Genomic DNA, 22143 nt, shown 5'->3' with positions numbered 1-22143 from the left:
AATTTTCATTCTTAGAAGTGAGACTAATGAGGTCTTTTGAAATCCAAAGTAAAAGAAAGTAGCAATGACAGAAACATTTTTAGTATTTATTTGGTTAAATAATCTGAGCAAGAACACATCAGTATACACTACAGATTTCTCTTTGATGAGTCTAAATTTTAACTTCTGAATGTCTCCTTTGATGGCACAGTTCTGAAAAGATGTAGAATGTGATCTGTACCCATGATATGGCATGACTAATTAAGCTTTTACCTTAAAGAGGCTGTAAAACAACAGTTTTTATCAAACAAATTGGTGGTATTGTTATTAACTGCTATTATGATCAATTTAGCATAATTAAATACATTGCAGTCAATTACACTCTTCGAAAAAGCCAGTTGTTTATTCTCTGTTGATTCATATGAAGTTTATGAAAAACGTCACTCTCTGGAGTATAAAATCATGCACAACATACTGAGCTTTGATGTTTTTTTCATTGAAATTATAATTTTTTACATTGCATTGACGCAAAATAAGATAGTATTATTTAGCTTCAATCAAGTGCATTTAGTTTTAATATTTTGTTTTATTAGATTTGATCAGTGCAGTTTTCTTTTTATACTGAGACAGATACGCAAAGTCTGCTATCATTAATCTCAGTTTCTGGAAACCAGCTGCATGATCTGAGAGCATGAACGCCAAGTTTCTACCATCATTTCTAGGTTTTGCCCATTTTTACTATTCCTTTTTTCTCTGTGAAATCTTAGTTATTGTAGAATGAATAAAGCAATTGTTGTAGAGACTTCAGAATAGCAAGGGGTATTCTTACATGTTGTGCAATGCAGAACTGAGATCTTTACTACACTATGTTCAAAATGAATACTGCTTATGAAACATCAGCAGCATTAGGGTTTTTTTTCTGGGGAAAAAAAAAAAAAAAGCTTATTTTTGAAAGGAGGGTAAATTGCTCATTTTATAAAGACAAACTTTAAGCTAATATTTTAGAGAAATTCTGAAACTGTGAGCCTGGATCATCTCACTGGCACTTCTTATACTTCTTTGCGTGTGGTTTGACTGGCAATTCAGGCAAAAGAGTAAGTTCCAGCCTTTATTACATGGGCATTCTTATGTTCCTTCTCCCTTTGTTGAACAGCAATTTGCATTAAGGAAATAATTTGCCTAAAAAAAAAAAAAAAAAAAAAGGCTACATATTTTTGACTGGATCAGTTCTATGTATGAGCTCTGGCCACCTGAGCCAGTAGCTGGATGAAAAAAAAGAAAGGGAGAAAAAAGCAGCTTGACCATGGAAAAAAAAGTTCAAGCCTACCTTAGGCCAAAAGTTTCTGTTTTAAAGGACTTTGAATCATCCCCCTTTTGAGTAAGTTACTTTTCCCCCCAAAAAAAGGTAATTTTTTAAATAAAGAAAATGTAGAAATAAGTATGACAGATTAAATAACAGGCTTGACAATGAATTTATTCTCTAACTTGAAAAAAATCTTTATACTGTTAGCCCTGAACAAACAAAATCGCCTTCATTCCATGTTCTTACAATGTTTACCCTTTTTTTTATTTATTCCCCTCCCCTCATTATTTTCCTAATCTGTGCTTTTGCTGCAGACTCTCTGCAAGCTCCATCCTGTCCTTCAGGAAGACAAAGCTTATTTCCTTTCAGAAGAGGAGCAATCTCCCTGCCTCCAGATGCCTCTGAGTGAAAGGGAATAATGCAGAATACAGTAGAAAGGCAGCTTCCCTCTTATGAAGTAGGAGTTCCAGTGTACAGTATTCATGCAACTCTGTATGAATAAAGAAGATACCTATCCTGCCTGTCCTACTCTTTGCATATCCACCCCTCTTTGTTCAGTGTGAAAAAGGATCAGCTTTCAAACACTCATGCTGCCTCATATCTGCCTCAATGATTTTCATAAAATTTATGCCTCCAGCCTTCCAGATGCAATGCACAGTGACAAACTGCATTTTTCTCCCAGTATGAACCTGGCTAATTATTTTGTTTCTCTGGGACATCTCTCCAAGAGAAGAGCTTGAGTTTTGCAGTGAAAGGATATGTAGCAGGCAGAAAAAAAATCTTTTGAGGTCACTGCCACTACTTTTTCATCTAGTCAGGGTCACTGATCTGAGACATAGGATTAGCAGGGTTAGAAAGGAATCTTTACTCAGCTTTTATTTTCAGCTTTTCACTGAAGTACTGGCTGGAATCTGCCAGCCAGAATCATTTGGATATATAAACTCCTCACCAATACTATGAGTTTAGGAAGAGGTGATCATGGTAGAATGTATGTTAGGAAAATATTTAAGAAAATAAGGGCTTGATTTAACTGATGTCTGTGGGTTTCTGAACAAAATATTAAATATCTGCGACACACAGAAGGTCAATCTGGTGGTGCCTTGGTGATCAAATGAGTGGTCCCTTCTTAGCTGAAGCTCTAAACCTAACATATTTTTGTAAGTTTTATCTTAGATAAAAATAGTAGCCTATGATATCTTACTCTGTACTCTGTAGTGTTCAGATGATGTAACATGCTAATCTATAAAGGGGAAAATAAATTCTATAGAATATTTCCAAAATCCTGCAATGTTGGTTATTGGGGTTTGGTTTGGTTTCCCGCCCCCCCCCCCCCAAGTTCCCTTTGTGATATTTGGTGTATTTACTCTTAATGACTATGCAAATATTATATAAAATATATTGACATCACGTGAAAACATGACAATTTAAAAACACGCTATTTAGAAAGTCAAAAGGTCTCAGCACATCTAAGCAATTACTGGGTTGTTTGCATTCTATATATTACGTCTGCTTTCCAAATAACAAAAACCATTCAGAAATAGGATACTGTTACGTTCTATTACTTTTTATCAGAAAACATTTTTTCAAATGTATAAAATATTTCAGTCAATACTGTAAGTACTTTGTTTTAAAACTTATCCATTTAGGCTCTTCTGAGAATAAAACAATGAACAGTCTGAGACATTAATAATGTGTAGAATGGAGTTAAGAATTACTGCATAGATAACATGGGATAGAAAATTATTTAAATATGCTTAAACAGACAACCAGCTAAGGACATGTCCTGAGGAAAAGCCTCTGGCAAATACATTGCTAAGACGGTATCTCAAAAAGATACGGAATTTAGTGATATGCAGTGGTCAGTAAGAGAGAGCATGCTGCTTCTTTGGTTTTTCTACTGAAGAAAGAGAAAGAAAAGCAATTTTGAGTAAGGAAAAAATGAGCAGTTTGCAAACCTTGAAATAAAAACATAGCTCTGTTTTTCACAATAATGACATTTCAAAGAATAGAAAAAAGTTTTGGTACCGTAGTCTTAATACTGAAGTTTGAGATGTTCTGGTTTTAGAAAACAAAATTTAAAATAAATATTTACTTTACTTAAAATTAATAGAAGATAAATGCATACTAATTTCTGGTATTTGTACACAAAACTAATTTTCAGCAACATAAATCAGTGCTTACTCAAGAAGCAAACAGGGTGAGTATAATTTCATTGTTTGCCTATCACTTTCTTTAATACTTCTTCAGTAGCAGGTATCATCAATGCATTCTCAGTATTTAACCTATTCCCTTATCTAAGCTTATTATTGTTTAACTGACTGATGATTTTTAGTGAGATGCTGTATTTGTATTTATATTGCTACTTCTCTCTAGCATCCACAAAGTCATTATTTCCACAGCTTTCTAAGTCATTAAAAAGGGAGGATTAGATTCTCAGAAAAAAAAAAAAGTATATTTTGAAAACCGTTATTGATTGAACATTTATTCTTAAGAGGCATCACCATTTAGTTTGAACACTTGACCTCCAAGTGGAAAGATACATTAACCTACATTTAAATTGTGAAGTATTTATGAGATAAAGTAATGAATAAAATTAGGCACAGGAGGGAATGTTATTAGCCTGGCTTCCCTTCTACTTATCTGTGAAAGGATTAAAATCAAATTATCTCTAAATGTACTGTGCAGGTTAGCAGAATGAACTGGAAAACACATAAAGGTATATTCTGAATAGTAAGATTTCTAAACTTTTCCTCTATTTGTTGTTCTCTGATTCATATTTGGTTTTAATCTCACCATTCATAAATTAGAATCTCCTTTTATTCTCTTACTTCAATGCAGCATTGCCATTTCTGTGGCTTGTTTTCATGCTCTGCTAGTGGGCAGTGTCACCATGTAACAGAAATCTTCAGCATGAAAAGTTATTTTCCCACTTTTTGAGCAACTTGTGCCAATAGCCACTCTTTATTGTTGAAAAGTCAGTATATTTTTCTTTTCAGATGTATACTAGAATACCCTTTTGGGGGTATATTCTTCACTTCTTCCTATTCATTTGCCTGATAGTTACCCTAAGTATTTTAGGTTAATTGTCTTTATCTCTGGCCAAAAACCAAAACAAAAACAAAAATAATTATTCTCATTTTCTTGATGCTTCATTATCAACTCATTCCTAGTTTCCACCTTACAAATCGATGTCTTGATTTTAGTATTATTATTTTTAAAGTTTTGGTTGTTTTTGTTCCATTTCAAATAAAAATGCCTCTACATCTAAACTATATTCTCAAATTAGGTTGTTTTCATTGATTAAGCCTCACTGAAATGGATACCAGGCAGTAAGCAGCAGATATAACCTAGGTAAGAATCAAAATATAGTGGGATTTAGGAAACAAAAGATATTATTACCAGTGTTAATGAATTATAAATAAATGTGACTAAATGCAATAAACTAGACTTTTTCCCGTTAAGACCAATGAGATGTGAAAAGTTTTAGACTATACAAAAATGTGACACTGTAAGATAAGTCAGCACTTGTGTTGTATTTCATTCAGTCCTACTTTTGCAGTAGGCACTTTAGGAGGGACTGAATACAAGACCAACACAGCAATAGCTAGGCAGGTAAGTTTGTTTGTGAGGACCCTGGCCAGTTCAGAGGTCCAACAACTTCCTAAATAATTTGCAATGGTAATAAACATAAATCAGGCTTAACTCTATGTATGTCCAATTACTTCAACATGTCTGGCAGGTGTTTCAAGTCCTCTGATAAACTTCCTTGGGAGAGGCCCAGAAAATGAAAAGAACATGAAGCTATCTTATACCAAGAATACACTTCTTATGGCATTAGATAAATATTGAATACACTTTTACTCTAATTAAGCAGCAGCTATTGCTATTAGTATCTTCTGGCTTACAGTGTTTTTGGAGGAGATCGTCCATTAAGCATGTTTCCATGAAGCAGAGTATACATCATTTACACAATACAAGAAACAACAGATGGATGACCTCTTCACCTCTACACTGTTATATTAATAATCAAGGCAAATGTTCAGCATCTTTGTGAGAAAATAAAAATAGGACTTTACAACCAAGTTAAATAAAACCAAATAAAAAAATAATCAGAAGCATATGCATTTTTTTCCAACCACTTTATCATCTGCTTATCTTACCTGCCTGAAAGCCCTAGGGAAACTATGCATATTTTATAGCATATTTTGTGCCATATGGATTATCTCAGGCCTTCATAAAAATCTATCAAAACCAAGCAATATACAAGCTCCAGAGTAAGCATATGTTGCATTATGCCAGGATTAGAAAGAACTTATTCTGACTAGAGGAATCAGAAAACATCTACATCTCAAAAACAAGACAATCAATCATTGAAAGTCCTGCAGTTAACTAGTGCAAACCTCAAATTACAAACATTATGAGCTAAGGAAGAAGAATAATGCACTTTCTAAAAAAGCAAATTGCTACATTTTTCATTGGTTTCTAGAATGATGGAGCATCTACACCAGTTTTCTAATCTTAGCAGTCACAGTCAATTAAAAAGTTCAAAGAGGCAGACTTATTTTAAAGAAAGAAGATGTATTGATGGCATCTACTGCATAATCAATTTAGAAGATGATAAATTTGCTAAAGCAAGTGACATTTGTGATCTGAGATCAAGAGTAAAATAAAAAGCACTTTTTATTTAAATAAGGGAAGACACTACTATTATCAGTACTGTGATAATCATTGAAATGGACCATAGTAGAAGAACAAAAAAGACATTCTAATACTGCTGCTGCAGTTTGGCCTGTTTCTGTAATGTGTTATTTTATGAACTTGTTTTGATGATGAAGATTGAAGCAGATGAATCTTAAGGCAGTTAATGAAGGCAGATTTATAATGGCTGGAATGAGAAGACTGTGGTAGAGCATCCCCTGAGTTGCCAGTAAGGTAACTGAATCTTCATAACAAAACCAAACAGGTAAACTTTCCAGTGCTTGACTCCCTTTAACGTTCCCTTCCCTTCATAATACCTTGCAGAGATTTAATCCCTGTGGGATATTGCTCATATCCAGTTTTCACTGTAGCTCATTCCCTGGTAACATTCTTAAGAAAACCAAGATATGTGAGTGAAACAGCTGCAATGATTTTCATTAATAGATAGACTTAGTAAACAACTGTACTGGCTTACATATAAAACAGAACTCTCAGGCACTGCTCTGAGGCAAACCTTGGCAACACGTTTGTTTTAACAGCCAACGCTGTAAATAAAGATTAATCTGATGCAAAAAGTTATTATCCTTTTCAAAATTATCAAGCTATCCAAGATCTCAATGTAAATCCAGTCATTTTATCATATCTAACTTTATTAAATTGTTACAATTGTAGTCACAAAATTAACCAAAAAAAATACAGTTCAGCAATACTGCTAATTTACTTGCAGCATGAATATTCTGGTGAACTATGAGAACCGGATATAGTGTAATATATGACAGTAATATGCACGTTTATTTGCAAACATTAAAAGGTGTGACATTCCTTTTATTCACACCAGGAATTATTTCTGTGGGATAAAGGAAGCAGTAAAATGTTCCTCTGTAAGCAGAAAAAGATTTTATCACTATCTATGTTTCTGTGTATTTCAACTTGTATTACACAACATACACTGCTTTTAAGTCTATTTCTTCAATTTAGTATGATACTGTAGAGGCAGTATATTCTTTCCAGATGCCTTATCTTCAGTGGTTGAAATGCACTGCTTTTCGGGAAAAATCTTCCCATCACAGGACGACATAAGCAGGACTATAAACAATTAGGAATACTCGAAGCATTCACAATTAGCAGCTTCTTTCAGCATACTAGTACAAAACAATATTTTTTAAAATTAATTCTGATGCCTGTTCATAATTCTTAACATCTACAGAACAGAGAAAATCCCACACTGTGCATACTCACTGAATTATAGTATTTAATATCTCCTATATTCCAACCCTAAATTTGACAACTTCCCAGATACCATTGTTCAAAACTTCATTTTCTTATCTTACTGCAAATCAGTTCTGTGAAGATTAAATAATGTTTGAAAAGCTCTAGAAAGCTGCTGAACAAGCTGTAGCAATTTTTCACCGAAGTTCTTTTAAGTTTTACTATTATACTACAGTTGATTAAATTAAATGTTAACTTCATAAAGCAAGTAACACATATTTTAATAATGACTCTATAAAATCTAAAAATCAATAATGTCTTTTTAATAAGAAAATTAATTTTTAATAATTAAAAGGCTATGTAAAACAGGGGTCACTATTCTTTAGAGCATATACATTTTCTTAATTAACTTAAGCACATATGAAGATTTACTAGATGAAAATAAGAAGTAACTTCTACCCAAATCCTCTGGATATCTGCACGATTAAGATTTTAAATCTTAAAATAATGTCCACAACTGTTTCCAGTCTACCAAAGTGAGTGATTAACTATTAATGGCTTACTAATTAGCCTGGATCCCATAAATATAATGCATTCCTTTTCTTTCAACAGCAAAAATCTGTGTGGCTCATCTTACTTCAGCTGCTCTGAAATAATCACCGTACTCTGCAAATAAAAGAAGGGAACAATTTCTTCCTTCTTTTTTAGGCTCAGAAGGAACACAAGAAACAGAAATCAGGTTGTTTTTCTCTCCAGCTATTGACATAGGCTGATTTATAGATTCAAGTTATTTTCTGCACAAAGGAGTTGGGGGAAAATGCATAAAATAGGTGCACTCACACCGTGGTTGTGAATGCATCCCTGAGTAATGTCAATGACATAGCAGTTCTAATGCTCTGGTGCCAGGGGAAAGGATGTTTTTCTTAACATCTCCTACAGTACTGAGGGTTCTGGCAGTCATGTTTTTGTTATCTTCAGGATCTTAAATCTTTCTTAAAATAAACAACCAAGGAATAACAATAGAATTCTAATGGATTAAATTAGCTAACATTCTAAAAAAATTATGTCTCCAGTCCTCATACACTTTCTCTGGTTCACCTGGGAATTTTTAAACTTCTTTGGGTATTCTCCTTTGGTTGTCTCTAACAGATTTGCAGAGTCCTTGACAATTTAGTTAGCAAGCTTTGGTTCTGTATTACTCACTTTTTGGGTAACAAGCACAACTGCAGTGAATTAGTGGGTTTTGTTCCATGTGTTAGTTTGCATTTTCTTACTGTGTGGTCTGGAGCTTGCAGCTTGGAGATTAACCATGCTGGGAAAAAAATATGACAGTGATGACAGCTGTAATGCAGCAACAAACTGCAGTCCTTCTCACTGACTCCTTACTGCCACATCTGAGGCAGCAAGGCACAATATAACAGATAATCACCACCACAGCTTCCCACAGAAGCTAAGGGTCTAGTGCTTAATTTAGCTATGTCTGGACAGATTTATCTATAAAAGGTCTATTCCAGTAAAAGGCGTTTGCTCCTTCTCTACCCCTCCAAGCAGTCATCAAACTCTCATTCTTCTTGTTAGAGGACCTGGACCTATTTGATCTGTCTATAGGAACAAGCCACCTGGACTGCTCAGTAGGACTCATGCCTATTTTTCTTCAAAGGTTGTGGATTCTAACAGCACAGATATTTGGTCATTAGATATATCTGTGTACATTTGCTTGGTTAAAAATATCCAAAATACCTGTAGGTTACCATTGCCCCTATGCAAAGAATCCTAAAAAGTATCCACTTTTTATTAGTGATCCAGATTTGCTGTTTAACTTAGTAACACAATTAGCGCATTCTGGTAATCTCTAACAGATATCTGAACTGTGTTTAGACAGCTGCTCTAGAAATCCCATATAAACCAAAAACTGACTCTTCTTTCTACTTTTTTCTTTTCTTTTTTCCTTTTTTTTTTCATTTTTTTTTAAATTGAAGCACAGATGTTATCTCAAAATTAAGTACAGTTGATTTTGGTAGGTCGTAGTATGTCATAATTACTTGGCTTAACTTCATAATACAAGAGGGTTATCAATTAGTTTAATTACAAAGCCTGCTCCACTTTAATTTTCTGCACATCTATTTCCAATTGACACCAGGTTCTTTTTCCCCTTTCATTTATTATATGATATCAAAATGGGATTGCTTTGGCCAGCCTGCTTTTGGTTTCTTACAATGGTAAGTATTTGTGTTATTCCAAAACATACATTTCCCTTTCCCATTATATTGTCATAAAAGGAAACAAACACACTCTGGAAACAAAAATAATGGAAAATCTACCTGTCTCATTTTCCTTTCATTTCATCCTCCTTCAGGTGCAAGTATTGTTATTTTAATGAGTAATATATCCTACTATGAGTTGCAGTAGCAGCAACAAAAGTCATGGTACTACTTCTGTTTATCTATCTACTTCCCAAGATTTTTCTATTAATTACACTTATATTGTCAGAAATTCCACTTTTTCCCAGACTAAGTAGCTTGGACCTACTGCACAGTATCTTCCCAGACTGAATGTTTCTGTTTGCTATGGTACATGATTTAAGGGAGAAATACTTTTTTTCCATCAAGCACTTAAGTGATGTGATGAGCACTGTCCAGCTGTACTATAGTTTCAAAAGCTCTCTCTAAGGATCTGTTGTAGTCCACACAGCCATAACATGGTTTTACTGCACACGTTCAGGTATTATTCAGAGCTAATCAGATATAATAACAATGGAATTCACTAACTATCCAAACTATATGATCTGCGAGGCAATTATAAACACAGACAACAGTAAAATGTAAAACTTACCTAATCAGCACTTTATACCAGTGTCCATCATCCACTCTAGAAGTAGTAGTGATGTTTTTGATTTCTGCTGCTTCATCGCATAAAAAATGGTACTACAGAGTGGGAAAAATGCTTTTATTACACAATTGATAATAATAAAACACATATAGGATTAAAATCTTCTATCTAAAAAAAAAAATAATTTTATAAAAATATGAAGAATGTTATCATAGAATCAGAACTATTTAGGTTGGAAAAGACCCTTGGGATCACCGAGTCCAACCATCATCCCTACTCTACAAAGTTCTCCCCTAAACCATATCCACAAACACCACATCCAAATGACCCTTAAACACATCCAGGGATGGTGACTCAGCCACCTCCCTGAGCAGCCTATTCCAGTGTCTAACCACTCTTTCTGTGAAAAAAATTTTCCTAATGTCCAGTCTAAACCTGCCCTGTTGCAGCTTGAAGCCATTCCCTCTTGTTCTGTCGCTAATTACCTCTGAAAAGAGACCAGCACCAACCTCTCTGCAATGACCTTTCAGGTAGTTGTAGAGACTGATGAGGTCTCCCCTCAGCCTCCTCTTTCTCAAACTAAACATTCTCAGCTCCTTCAAGTGTTCTTCATAAGATTTATTCGCTAGGCCCTTCACCAGCTTCGTTGCCCTCCTCTGCACTCGCTCCAGGACCTCGATATCTCTCATGAATTGAGGTGCCCCAAACTGGACACAAGACTCCAGGTGTGGCCTCACCAGTGCTGAGTACAGGGGGACAATCACCTCTCTACTTCTGCTGGTCACATTATTTCTAATACAAGCCAGGATACCATTGGCTTTCTTGGCCACCTGGGCACACTGCTGGCTCATATTCATCTGCTTGTCAGTTACATCCCTTAGGTCCTTTCCTGCCAGACACTTTCCAGCCACACTTCCCCAAGCCTGGATCATTGCATGGGGTTGTTGTGGCCCAAGTGCAGGACCCGGCACTTGGCCTTGTTGAAGCTCAGACCATTAACATTAGCCCAAGGATCTAATCTATCCAAGTTTCTCTGTAGAGCCTCCCTATCCTCATGCAGATCAACACTCCCGCCTAGCTTTGTGTCATCTGCAAACTTATTGATGATACACTCCATGTCCTTATCAAGATCATCAATAAAGACGTTAAACAGAAACCTTCCCAACACTGAGGAACAACGTATATCAAGGAAAATTAATGTTTCATTAAAAATGAGGAGCAGGATATCTGCTGTATCTGGAAATATACAAGCAAATATACATGCCTCCTAGCCTGCATGAAAATGTTTTAATCTTTGTGCATTGTATAATCAGATATTATGTGCCTGATTTGCAAAGAAGCTGACCATCTGCAACCCAGCTGAAATTAACATTGGCCACGGGTGAATGTTACTTACCATTTTATGGCCTCCTTACACTTCTAAACACGTAATGTAGCATGCAAGCTTAAGCATTTTGGAACACTGCTTAATTTCCTACACTGATGTGAACAAGCACTTGATTTCATGGTTTGTCTACTTGTAATTGTAGCTTGATTGTGAGCTTAGAACCATTTGTTCATTGGGCTTTAAATCTACATTTAATTGACTAGTTTTGTGAATGATTAAGTGAATTCAATTAGTTTTAACATGGCACACTGGGATCTCTGAATAGATTTTTGTCAATTAAAGTACTTTCATATTTTATGGTGCTTATGGTATGTTAGAAAATATTTTTCTGCATCATTACTTTACGATGAATATAAGGAAGATAGACTTAAAGCCATTCAATGTTTTTTATACCTTGGGTAACTTTCTACCTCTGCCTAATCTCATTTGTTTGGATAGTCATACTATAATAAAACACCATAATTCACAACAAAATAAAGAAAAATGTTTTTTTCTTCTTTCTCTGTTTATCTAAAATTTATATAACTTTTTAGTATGATCATGGTCTTTAAAAATGACAGCAAATATAACTGAGTTATGCTGCTCTTAACAGCCATTTCATAATCCTTGCAAAAGGATAATAATTATAGCCACACATTGTGATAATTTAACATAAAAATGGAAGATCCATTATAAGAAAAGTAACTTCTCCTTTAATATATTTTTATAGCCTCCTTAGTATCTGCTCTCCTCTTCCTCAGAAAAGAAGAAATAATTTGCCAAAGACTTTACTCCTTAATGTTTACATACAGATGTGTTCCTACTTAGTTTGTCCACAAAAGCCAAGCAAATATGTTTTGGAATCCTCTGGAACTGTGAATTGACATGATACATCAAGTAAAAGGTTTCTGCTCAGTCTCACGTGGTAGTAAAGATACACTTTATTCCCTAAATAAATTTTCCTGTAACAGAATGACAGAATTGTCATGGTTGGAAAAGACTTCTAAGATTACGAAGTCCAACCGGAAAAAAAAACCACAAAAACAAAACACTATGCTTCCTAGAGCATGTCCTAAAGTGCCACATCTTCACATTTCTTTAATACCTCCAGGGATGGTGACTCCACCACCTCCCTGGGCAGCCTGTTCCAGTGCCTAACCACTTTTTTGGTAAAGAAATTCTTCTTAACATCTAGTTTAAACCTCCCCTGGTGCAACCTCAGACCATTTCTTCTAGTCTTACTTTTATTCACTTGGGAGAAGAGGCCAACTTCCACCTTACTACAACCTGCTTTCAGCTAGTTGTAGAGAGCAATAAGGTTCCCCTCCTCAGCCTCCTGTTCTCCAAACTAAACAATCCCAGTTCCCTAAGCCTCTGCTCATAGAACTTGTTCTCTAGACCCTTCACCAGCTTGGTTACACATCTCTAGAACAACTCACTCCATTCCACAGCCTCCTGATCAGGAATTTGGTAGGTTTAGGGATTAGGCTTGATACAGAAAATTGAAAACCTTAACTTATACAAGTTGTAAATACAAGATCTATGTTCTTTAGTTTTGTTTTTTCATCTGTACTTTTTTTATGAGACATTACAGTTAGACTGACTATTCAATTTTCCTTAAGCGCCACCTCTTGTGAGACATATTAAAATTATTAGCCATGAATTTGCCTTATAAGATTGCAAGTTTGAGAACTATTTTCCTTACAATACTAAAGAATCTCAGGACTCTCTGTAGCTCTATCTACTATCTCCTACAATAGGAAACAGAAAAAACCCAAACTTTTACAGATCCTAAGTTTTTGTCACTTTGCCTTCAGTGGGAGATTTTGATGCCTTACCTCTAAGGTGCCATGTTTGATGAAAAGCTGAATTAAAACATGTCCTATTGTTTCTGAGCTCTGTTCAATATACAGGAGGAGTCCATGATGATTATAGGTCTTAAATTCCAAGAGGATGAAATTTTGCATGTTCAAATGCAAGCCATGAAATTCCAGGTAAGAATCACCATAATAGCGAGTGTAACTAAAATCTGTAAATAGAATTTTAAGAGATATAAGGTTACATAGACATGTTTCTTCTTCATGCACTTACTTATTCTGCTAATGGTGGCAAATATCTAGGATACTCTCTTACACCTGTCAAGGAGACATATGAATCTGATAATTGATGTTAGTTTTCTTCTGTAGAAGACTAATGCTGAAAATTTATAAAACTAGACAGAATGGATCAGATAAAATTATATTAAACAGACAACTAGGACCAACACCTCAAAGGAAAGGCTATGAGGATGACAGAACTTGGAACATATCTACCAGCTTTGGCTCCTCATAAGTCAAGAACAGTTTTTTAAAATCCAGGCTTTCACACAGTTTTGAAGCAAGAATGAACGAGCTTGAATTCTTTGCAGAAATCACACAGTATAGCAATGGAGGAAGACATTCCGCAGCTCAATTCTGAAATCCTGTCTTAATCAGATACATCAACTATCTCTGTTTAAAACAAACAATATGGGATGTTGTTAGGGTGAAAGCTGAAAATTTCCCCTCTGACTACATCAACCTTATCTGTTTGGTTTATTTAGACCCCTCTTAATCTCTAGCACCCTGTGCCATACCTGCAAAGGGCAAATGCAGCTCCTACTTCAATGGAAAAGATATGTGAATACATGGCTACAAGCCCATCAGATGACACAGTAGTACACTTAAAAGGGACTTCTTAATAATTTATCTCCCCTTCCCTTCTTTTTCTACTATTTTCCTTATTTTTTCTTAATTTATCCTTTTTTATTTTTCCTTCCTTTCTTTTCTTTCTCTTTCCCTCTCTTCCTTCTTCCCTTCCTCTCTTCCTCTGCACTTCTGGTCCTCTGCACCTTCTGAGAATTTGAGATTTATTTATGTTTTTTGTTTTGGTGTAGGCTGTTTTTTTGTTTGGTTTTGTTTGGATTTGCTTGTTTGTTTTGTTTCTTTTGCTTTTTTTAATTGTTCAGCATATAACTAAGTAGTCATGTGAGAACAGCTCAAAATTATGTCAGCTTTTTGGTGCCTTGCACACAAGGCATCTGAACTCCTAGATCTCACTACAAGAGAGTAAAATCACTACCTCTAGGGTGACCAAAAAAAAAAAAAAAAAAGGTTAGTGGGGGAACAAAGCAGTTTACTCATGATTCCTATAATCTAACTCGGTAACTGAGGCTAGACTGGATTATCTACTAAATTTCAAGAAAGACCAAACAAACGTAGAGGCATCTACCTTTAGCATTGTATGCATAACTGTAGCAAGTACACAGAGCGCTGCAGACAAATGTAGTACTTTATTTTTTATCTTTTTTTCTTTCTGTGGCCACAAATGACGCTGTCTTGCAAGACAATACACTCCATTATTCCATGGATTTGAGGCCAGTTTGGTTTCTTATGGGAAATATATTCACACTGCCAACCAGAAAGCTTTTTAAAGGAATCGGTTGCAGTAAAATTGTAATTGATCTATGATCATAAAGATGGCAAGAGTTAATGAGAGAAAGCACTGAAGAATATTTAGCAGGTTTTTGAGAAATCCATTACAATGTGCTACCTGAATCACAAATGGCTACACACCTTCCCCTAACAGCTATTAACAAAAACCACTGCTATGGTTTTACCTATAAAGATTCTCACATTGTGTGACTAGTACACAATCTCTTTTTATAGACTGTAAGCTTTGCTTCAAATTTCCTTCAACTACACTTACATGTAGCTTTTTCATTTGACCTTAAGAGTTGGTTTCCTAGACTGCTGTATGTCCTAAAGCAGAGTGCTCATCACCCAAGCCTTTAGAAAAAAAAAAAAAACAATTGAAGCTGTATTTTATCTTTCACTCTGAACGTCTAACACTTGCTTTCCGAAGAAACAGAAAAGGCCTTTGGCTTATAAAATCCTTTCAGCTGTAGCTCATTCCCCTGTGTATGTACAACTCTCCACATATTCCCATTTACACGAATTCACATTAATGTCAGAATGTTGAAAGCTTTGAGACCTAGTGCAAGGGTAAGCATGTGGGCAGGCAGATCTGCAGCACAGCAGAAGCTTCATTAACTCTTGCCAGTACCTATTGGGTTTCCTCCACTTCAATGAGCTTCAGCTGCCTCAGCTTCAGAAAAGAGGCCTTCAAATTTAAAATTTCTTGAGATCTAGACAACTGTACATCTTGTTTTCTAAAGGCATGTATAGATAATTACAACTTCTAATATGCTTATGAACATATAGACTCCTGTGGAAAATGGAGCTTGTATATCTGGATATTTCTATGCCTAAGCAATTTTTTCTACCACTCTTCTTTTTTGTTATGTTACACCTTAGGATAAAACATTCCTGTTCAAGCTATTATTTCCTCCTCTTTCCTTGACACATCTTCTACATAATTTACTACTCCTTTAATCAGAAATACCTTACAACACTTAAAGAGAAGGCATCATTGCCCATGGAAAGAGCTCTCATGAAAAAGATAATGCTATTTGGAAATTTTATTTATTTTTTATAAAGACAGATGTCTTACAACAGTATATAAGTATGGTCATAAAAAAGTTATGTTTGTTTAAATCTGCCAAGTGACAAAAAGTTTTAGAGAAGTGAAATCAAAAGGTCAGAGCAAGGACTGTTTCACTGGTCTGGATACAGACCCCTTGAGCCCAGCAGCCACTTCCAACACCCATGGCACAGGCTTCTGCAAACAGGATGCGAGGAGCAGCGCTTCTCCTGTGACAGCCTGAGAGCTTCCACCAGAAACAGTGCCACAGCTTCCTCAGCCTGGGGGTGGTGTGTGTGGCCCACCTCACTGGGCTTACCCTTTCCATGAGTCCAGCTGGTAGGCAAACCAAAGACCTGATGTCCTGCCCTACCAAGGGCCATGGCAACAGCTGCTCCAGGTGTCACAGCCCACTCTCAGCCTCTCACTGTTGCTGTGGCTAGGTCTCCCAGTGTGCCCTGGCAGTGGCACTGTGCCATCATTGAAGGCCATGCCTCAGGGAACACAAGAGTTTTTGCAGGAATGTACAGAGGGAAGAAGCTGATCCATACAAAGCAAGGTATCAGGCACAGCTGGAAGCCATGGCTCCACACATAGTGACAAAAGGTTATCAAGATGGGGCACCTCTGAATGAAGAAGGACAGTTCCTGCTGGACCTGCAACTGCCCAGGGCAGTGCTAAGGGCAAACAAGATGCTTCAGGAGACCCGTCAGAGTTTGTACCTAGATCACAGCTGACGGTGAGAATTCACTTTTTTCAGGTACATGCTGCCTTCTCCATACTACCAGTACGGATGCACAGTGTTAATGATGTGATTTAATTGCATTCCAACCACCACTGAAGGCTTCCACAGACAAAAAAAGCTCCATGTGAGGAAAACAATTGCTGAGACAGAACAAGGGTCCAGCACAATGTTCATGACGAAGATGACAAGCCTTCAGAGAAGGTTTGAGGGGGCCTAACAGCAGCCTTTCAGTACTTACAAGGAGGTTACTGAGGAGACAGTCAGGTTCTTTGTAGAGAGGAATGACAAAAGGATAAAATAAAATTATCTTAAATGGAAGAAGGTAACTTAACACAGCAGAAACATTCTTGCTATCTTACCTATAAAGAATTAATGCCTCCCAACTTTTGTGAACACTGACAGAATATAAAAGCAGGGTGAATGGATAAGACTAGTCATATGATGCCTTTTTTTAAACCTCTTTTCGAGCCTCCCATCTCAGGTAGCTTATACATGTAGTAGTGTTTATTCTCAACACGCTGAAAGTACTTTAGCTTTCATTTTCTTTACATTTCTATGTTTTATCTCCAAAATATGCATTTCTTTGAGCTTTCCCATTTAATAAGTTATGTCAATCGCTCTCTTCTGCATTCTAAAATAAGGTCAATTATTCCATGAGTCCTGGCTGACAGCCACAGCAAAATAATTCATAAGTTTTATTCTTTATTATCTTAAATACAATAACCTACTTCATATTTGTAATCAATATTTAAAAGGTATCCTGGTTTGAGCTGAGCCTGAGTCAAACTGTGACAAAAGGTTTTAGTTTATTTTCAAATTAGTCTCATGTTTTATTAAGTCTTTTTGGCTAAAATACTTAAAAGACTTGAGCCTAACAATGATCTTCAACCATTATTTCTATTTCCAGAAGCAATGCTATTTCACTGTGATATGCCCCACCTCAGGTTCCACATAGCATGCCCACAGTTACAGTGAACCTGTTTCATGCTGTCTAAGAAGTCTGTGCTGCATGACTAGAAGAGAATTATAGTTCTGTTTTTCTCTCAAAGTTGAAATGTTCTCTAATGTGGCATGCTAGACAACAATAAAATGTGGTTAACATCCAGAACCGTTGCCAGTGAAGCCCACAAGCAGCTTTCAAGCAAAGAAAAACAACAGCTATGAATAAACCCTGTTTTACTGTTCCTTTATCATACTTACATGGAGCTACAGATTTGAGTAGAATGCAAAATTCTTCTGAAAGAAAAACACGACTGTTGTAGAGCTCCTCTAATTCACAGTGTCTACACTTCTAGCCTAAACAAACACATACACACATACACACAGACATCTACAAGGAATTCAACCACCTTAAAGAGATGGAAATTCAGACCCTAAAAACCACAAAAGCCCTTTCCCTTTTCCTGCAAGTAGTGTGTATTTTTCCTTTCTTGTCACTTCAATCTTCAGAAAGCAGAGAGGTATAAAGAAGCCAAGACTGCAACAGAGATCAAAATTCAGAGATTTCTAATCATACAAGTAGCAACACAGTTGTTTATTATATAAAGAGTAGAAGTAAAATCCCTTTTTAAAAATTGTAAATAGATTATTATTTACAGTATACTATGAAAAAAATAGACATGAAACTTGTTTACATATAAGGATGATAGTAAATTATATTCACAGTAATATTTCCCCAATTTCTATATATTGGAAGATACATAGATAGGTAATACATATTAACTTTTCATTTCATTTAAACTATACTGATTTTTTAATGAAATAAAAAAAATTATAACTTTTAATTAAAATAAAACTTAATTAAAATGGAACTCACTGAACACCAGCAAATAGCTTGGATTTTGTCTCTTTTCTATGACTCAAATGGGCCAAAACCAAAGAGGTTCTGAAGAAGTCACCCATGGAACAGAAGGACTGAAATGCCGGACTCTGCCCAACAATACGGACTATGTCTCACACTGGCATATGGTATATGCCAGTAAAACATTTGTAGCCCAACAATCTTTCTAAACTATAATTTAAATGAGTCAATTTCAAACTAAATGGAAACAGATATACCTCTTTTTCCACAAAGTATAACAGTTTGGAGAGCTCTAACACCTGTACCTTTATTCATGAATGCAGGGAATTCCTGAACTACTTTGAAATTATTTCAGGATGACAGATACGCAGTTGTAACGCCTGAAACGAAGCTCCCAGTTTCTGTTGATTTCCATTTTCCATTCTGATTTTTATTGATGGCCATTTACAGATAGTCATGTCAGCACTTTGGACTGAACATCTTTGCAGAATCACCTACTGCAGGTAAACTGTGGCTGTGATCTTCCTTGGCAGAACAATTATTACAACTACATGTATTTCAGTACCTTAATGCTCTTTGTTTATTAGCAATTATTCTAAAATCCCTGGTTTTCCCCTCTCCTCTTCCATATTCTTACTGAATTTGAAGGATACCATGCTCATGCAATGTGATGTTTTTTTTACCACTGTCACTTGCCTATGAGTAATGATTTAATTGCCAGTTTTACCTACTTATTTTCAGATGTCAAATTCTCTGCCTCTTTTGCACTCAAACACCTATCAGGGCCCACAATACTGTCTTTTCCTGGGCTTAGCAAATCCTTTCTGCAGCACTGTGCCAAAGCATCTTCTGGTATATTCCACTGATGTTTAAATTAGACTGACAGAAATGCCTTCTCTAAAAGCAAGAGTATGGAAGATCGCTATACAAGACACGTCAACTGGCCCAATGGACTTGAAAAACTCTAGAAAGGGTCATATTAAATGCTTTTGCTGCTACCATCATTGCTAAATGAATTCCACCAATAATTCAACCAGAAAATATAAGTGTGCTACGTCTTGGAAAAACTGCTGATAGTGCAAAAAATGATAAATTGCGTGTAATACAGCTTAACCAAGGTCTAGGTTTATAAGAATGAGACTATAATAAAAACTCTGAGGTGTTTATTCTGTTGGGTTATAATGCTAAAACTACTTGAAATGTCTACAGACGGCTGGAAGTTTCAAGCATTTCTGTTTTAATTTGGTATTCTGCTCACTCATTCTTTGAAAATGTATTTATGTGTCTACAAATAAATATTATATTTTTAGAAAAGTTCACACATGCAGAAAGAGCAGTGGATGCTATACACTTATGTATATATTGGAGTGGAATAGAATGTATTTTCTGATTATTATTTTTTTTTCTTAAAAGTACACCTAAAACAGTAAACAAATTATTTGATTACTGTAGATTTAAAAATATAATTTCCCTACATCTTTTCACACATATATTGCTGGCAAGGAACTAAGATGATGATAAGTCTTGGCCCCTCCTTGAACTCAGGAGAAAGGGGGGCAGTCTTCTAGAAGTAATCCATTTAAATTACAGGAGGCACCTGGAATGTAAATAGTGCAGGAAATTGTTTTGTTATTATCATTAAAGTATAAGTAGTTCCTAATACGAGATTTTATGTCATGTGCAAGTGTGGATTTTAACATCAAATACACTACATGACTAGATCTATTAATTAGAACATGAGCCCAGTGAGATGAACTGACACTTGTGTGACTGTTATCTGCCAATCACATGAGATTTTTCAACATGTGGGCTAGCTCAAAAGCATATAGATAGTGGAGAGAGGTTTTAAGTTTTACTGCAATCAGCAGGTAAGGAGAAGAGATTCTCTCACTGAAGGCATAAAACCACACACACACACAAATATATATATATATATATATATATATATATATAAAATCAGGAAAAACCTCAGCTCTGTGTGTTGTTTCAGCTAAAGCCTGTGTTGTTTCTTTCCGTTTTGAATGTACCATAAGGGACACAGAAAGGATCAAGCATTATTACAGGAGAAATCAGGAACAGCTCTTACCTTGGGGATAATTTGGCCTGCTCTCAGCAGAATTTCACAAGCCTTGCTAAAATTTTTCCCTTCTGCTGCCCTTCCTACAAAGTGCTAGCAGCTGGCACCCAGCCAGCACCAAGCCCAGTGCCATTGCTCGCATGTTGATAACCCCTACATCTAGAAAGCATTACAGCCACCACTGGGAGAGAAGCAGATGTATCCCTAAGAAACAAAACCTTTTCACTATTGATCTTAACAGTGAAGCCATGGTGCTCTGAAATAATACTTCATTCACCTCTTCTGATGAAGTTCTCATTCTTTCAAACACTATCTTACATATGGCACTGTGTTCAGTCCCAGTTCCCCCAAAGTACTTTGCAGTGCAAATATGTGCTGTCTTATGAAAGATATCCTAAAGGACTCAATTAAAAATGCTGTAAGCCTTATTTCTACTTCCTTCATCTTACATCAAGTAGTAGAAGCCTGCAGGCTGTCGTGTGTGGTGGTGTGCTTTTCATTCTCACTTATAAGTTCTAATGAAGACCTGGTTCTAATGAAGACCTGCAGACACACAAAGCATACACACACACACATATAAACAAAATCATTCAGCAAACATTAAAAACACACATAATTCACAGTATTAACTTCCTCAATGATAGGCAATGAAGGGGGAATAAGCTATAGATGCATGAGACATCCCATTTTCTGTTTAACTTTCTGAGTTACAGTGGTCTAGGGCCTGCTAAAGTAAACAAGTACTATGGAAACAAATGCTGCCATGGATATTTGAGAATATAAATGAGGAATGAATCATTAATAACAAAGGAGACCAACTTTACACCACATAAAACTCAGTGTATGTTTTGAAGGTCACAAAAATGAAACTGATTAAAAACAAGGTCAGGAAATTTAGCAGGTATAATTTATGACACATAACCTATTAGAGAAAACCAACACTCAAAACCTAAAATAGATGGTTCATAAATTACATATATGTATAAAATTATATATATTGCCACCTGCTTAATCTCCTGTTTTGTATGTGATATAATCACTTGCAACATATAAATGCAAAATTCTTATTTGATAACTTTTTAATATGGGAACTGGCAGCTCAAGGGATGGGGAAGATTCAGAATGGTAGTGCTGCTCAAGTAATTTATTTCAAATTATACATATGAAGTAATTTCTGTACTGAAAAATTTAAATTCACATTCAGACTTCGAGTGTAAGCACTGTAAAATAATTTCCACTGTGTAGAAGAACTTACAGTGCAAAAGGAAGTCTTTCCACAAAATTTCTGTAGCAAAGATTTTGCATGAATCATGAAAATAAGATTATAAGTGTGCAGACAACAGACATATTCCAAAATAACGTGTATAGATTTTGTGGTAATGAAAAATGAGAAACCTCTTGTTCCTTCAGAGTAAATACAAGTGTTTTTATCATGCCTGACTGCATGTTTTTTGGTTTAAATGCACTTTGGACTCTTCAGAAACTACACTGTGGTTGGGCACTACACTGAAACTACACTGGTTTTGGACACTTTCCCATCATTGATAATGATATCGAGTTAAACAGAAATCTAACTGCAAACCTAACTCAGAGGACATGACTGAAAGATAAACGGTTTAAAAATGTTAGCTAGCAA

The 22143-nt window shown here is 35.7% G+C and overlaps 1 protein-coding gene across 1 annotated transcript in view; it reads right to left on the bottom strand.

Annotated features, from left to right (window-relative positions):
- The window catches only part of EYS (eyes shut homolog), a 686220-nt gene that overhangs the window by 264497 nt on the left and 399580 nt on the right, over positions 1–22143 (bottom strand). Inside the window, exons 24-25 of the mRNA XM_051613735.1 lie at positions 13223–13413; positions 10022–10113 (exon numbers count right to left, since the gene is read on the bottom strand). Of these exons, the coding sequence (XP_051469695.1) occupies positions 10022–10113; positions 13223–13413 (283 nt within the window). The remainder of the gene's footprint in view (positions 1–10021; positions 10114–13222; positions 13414–22143) is intronic.

This window comes from Apus apus, chromosome 3, assembly GCF_020740795.1.
Source record: "Apus apus isolate bApuApu2 chromosome 3, bApuApu2.pri.cur, whole genome shotgun sequence".
In the NCBI taxonomy this organism is placed as follows: Eukaryota; Metazoa; Chordata; class Aves; order Apodiformes; family Apodidae; genus Apus; species Apus apus.
This window is presented reverse-complemented; position numbering and strand designations above follow the sequence as displayed.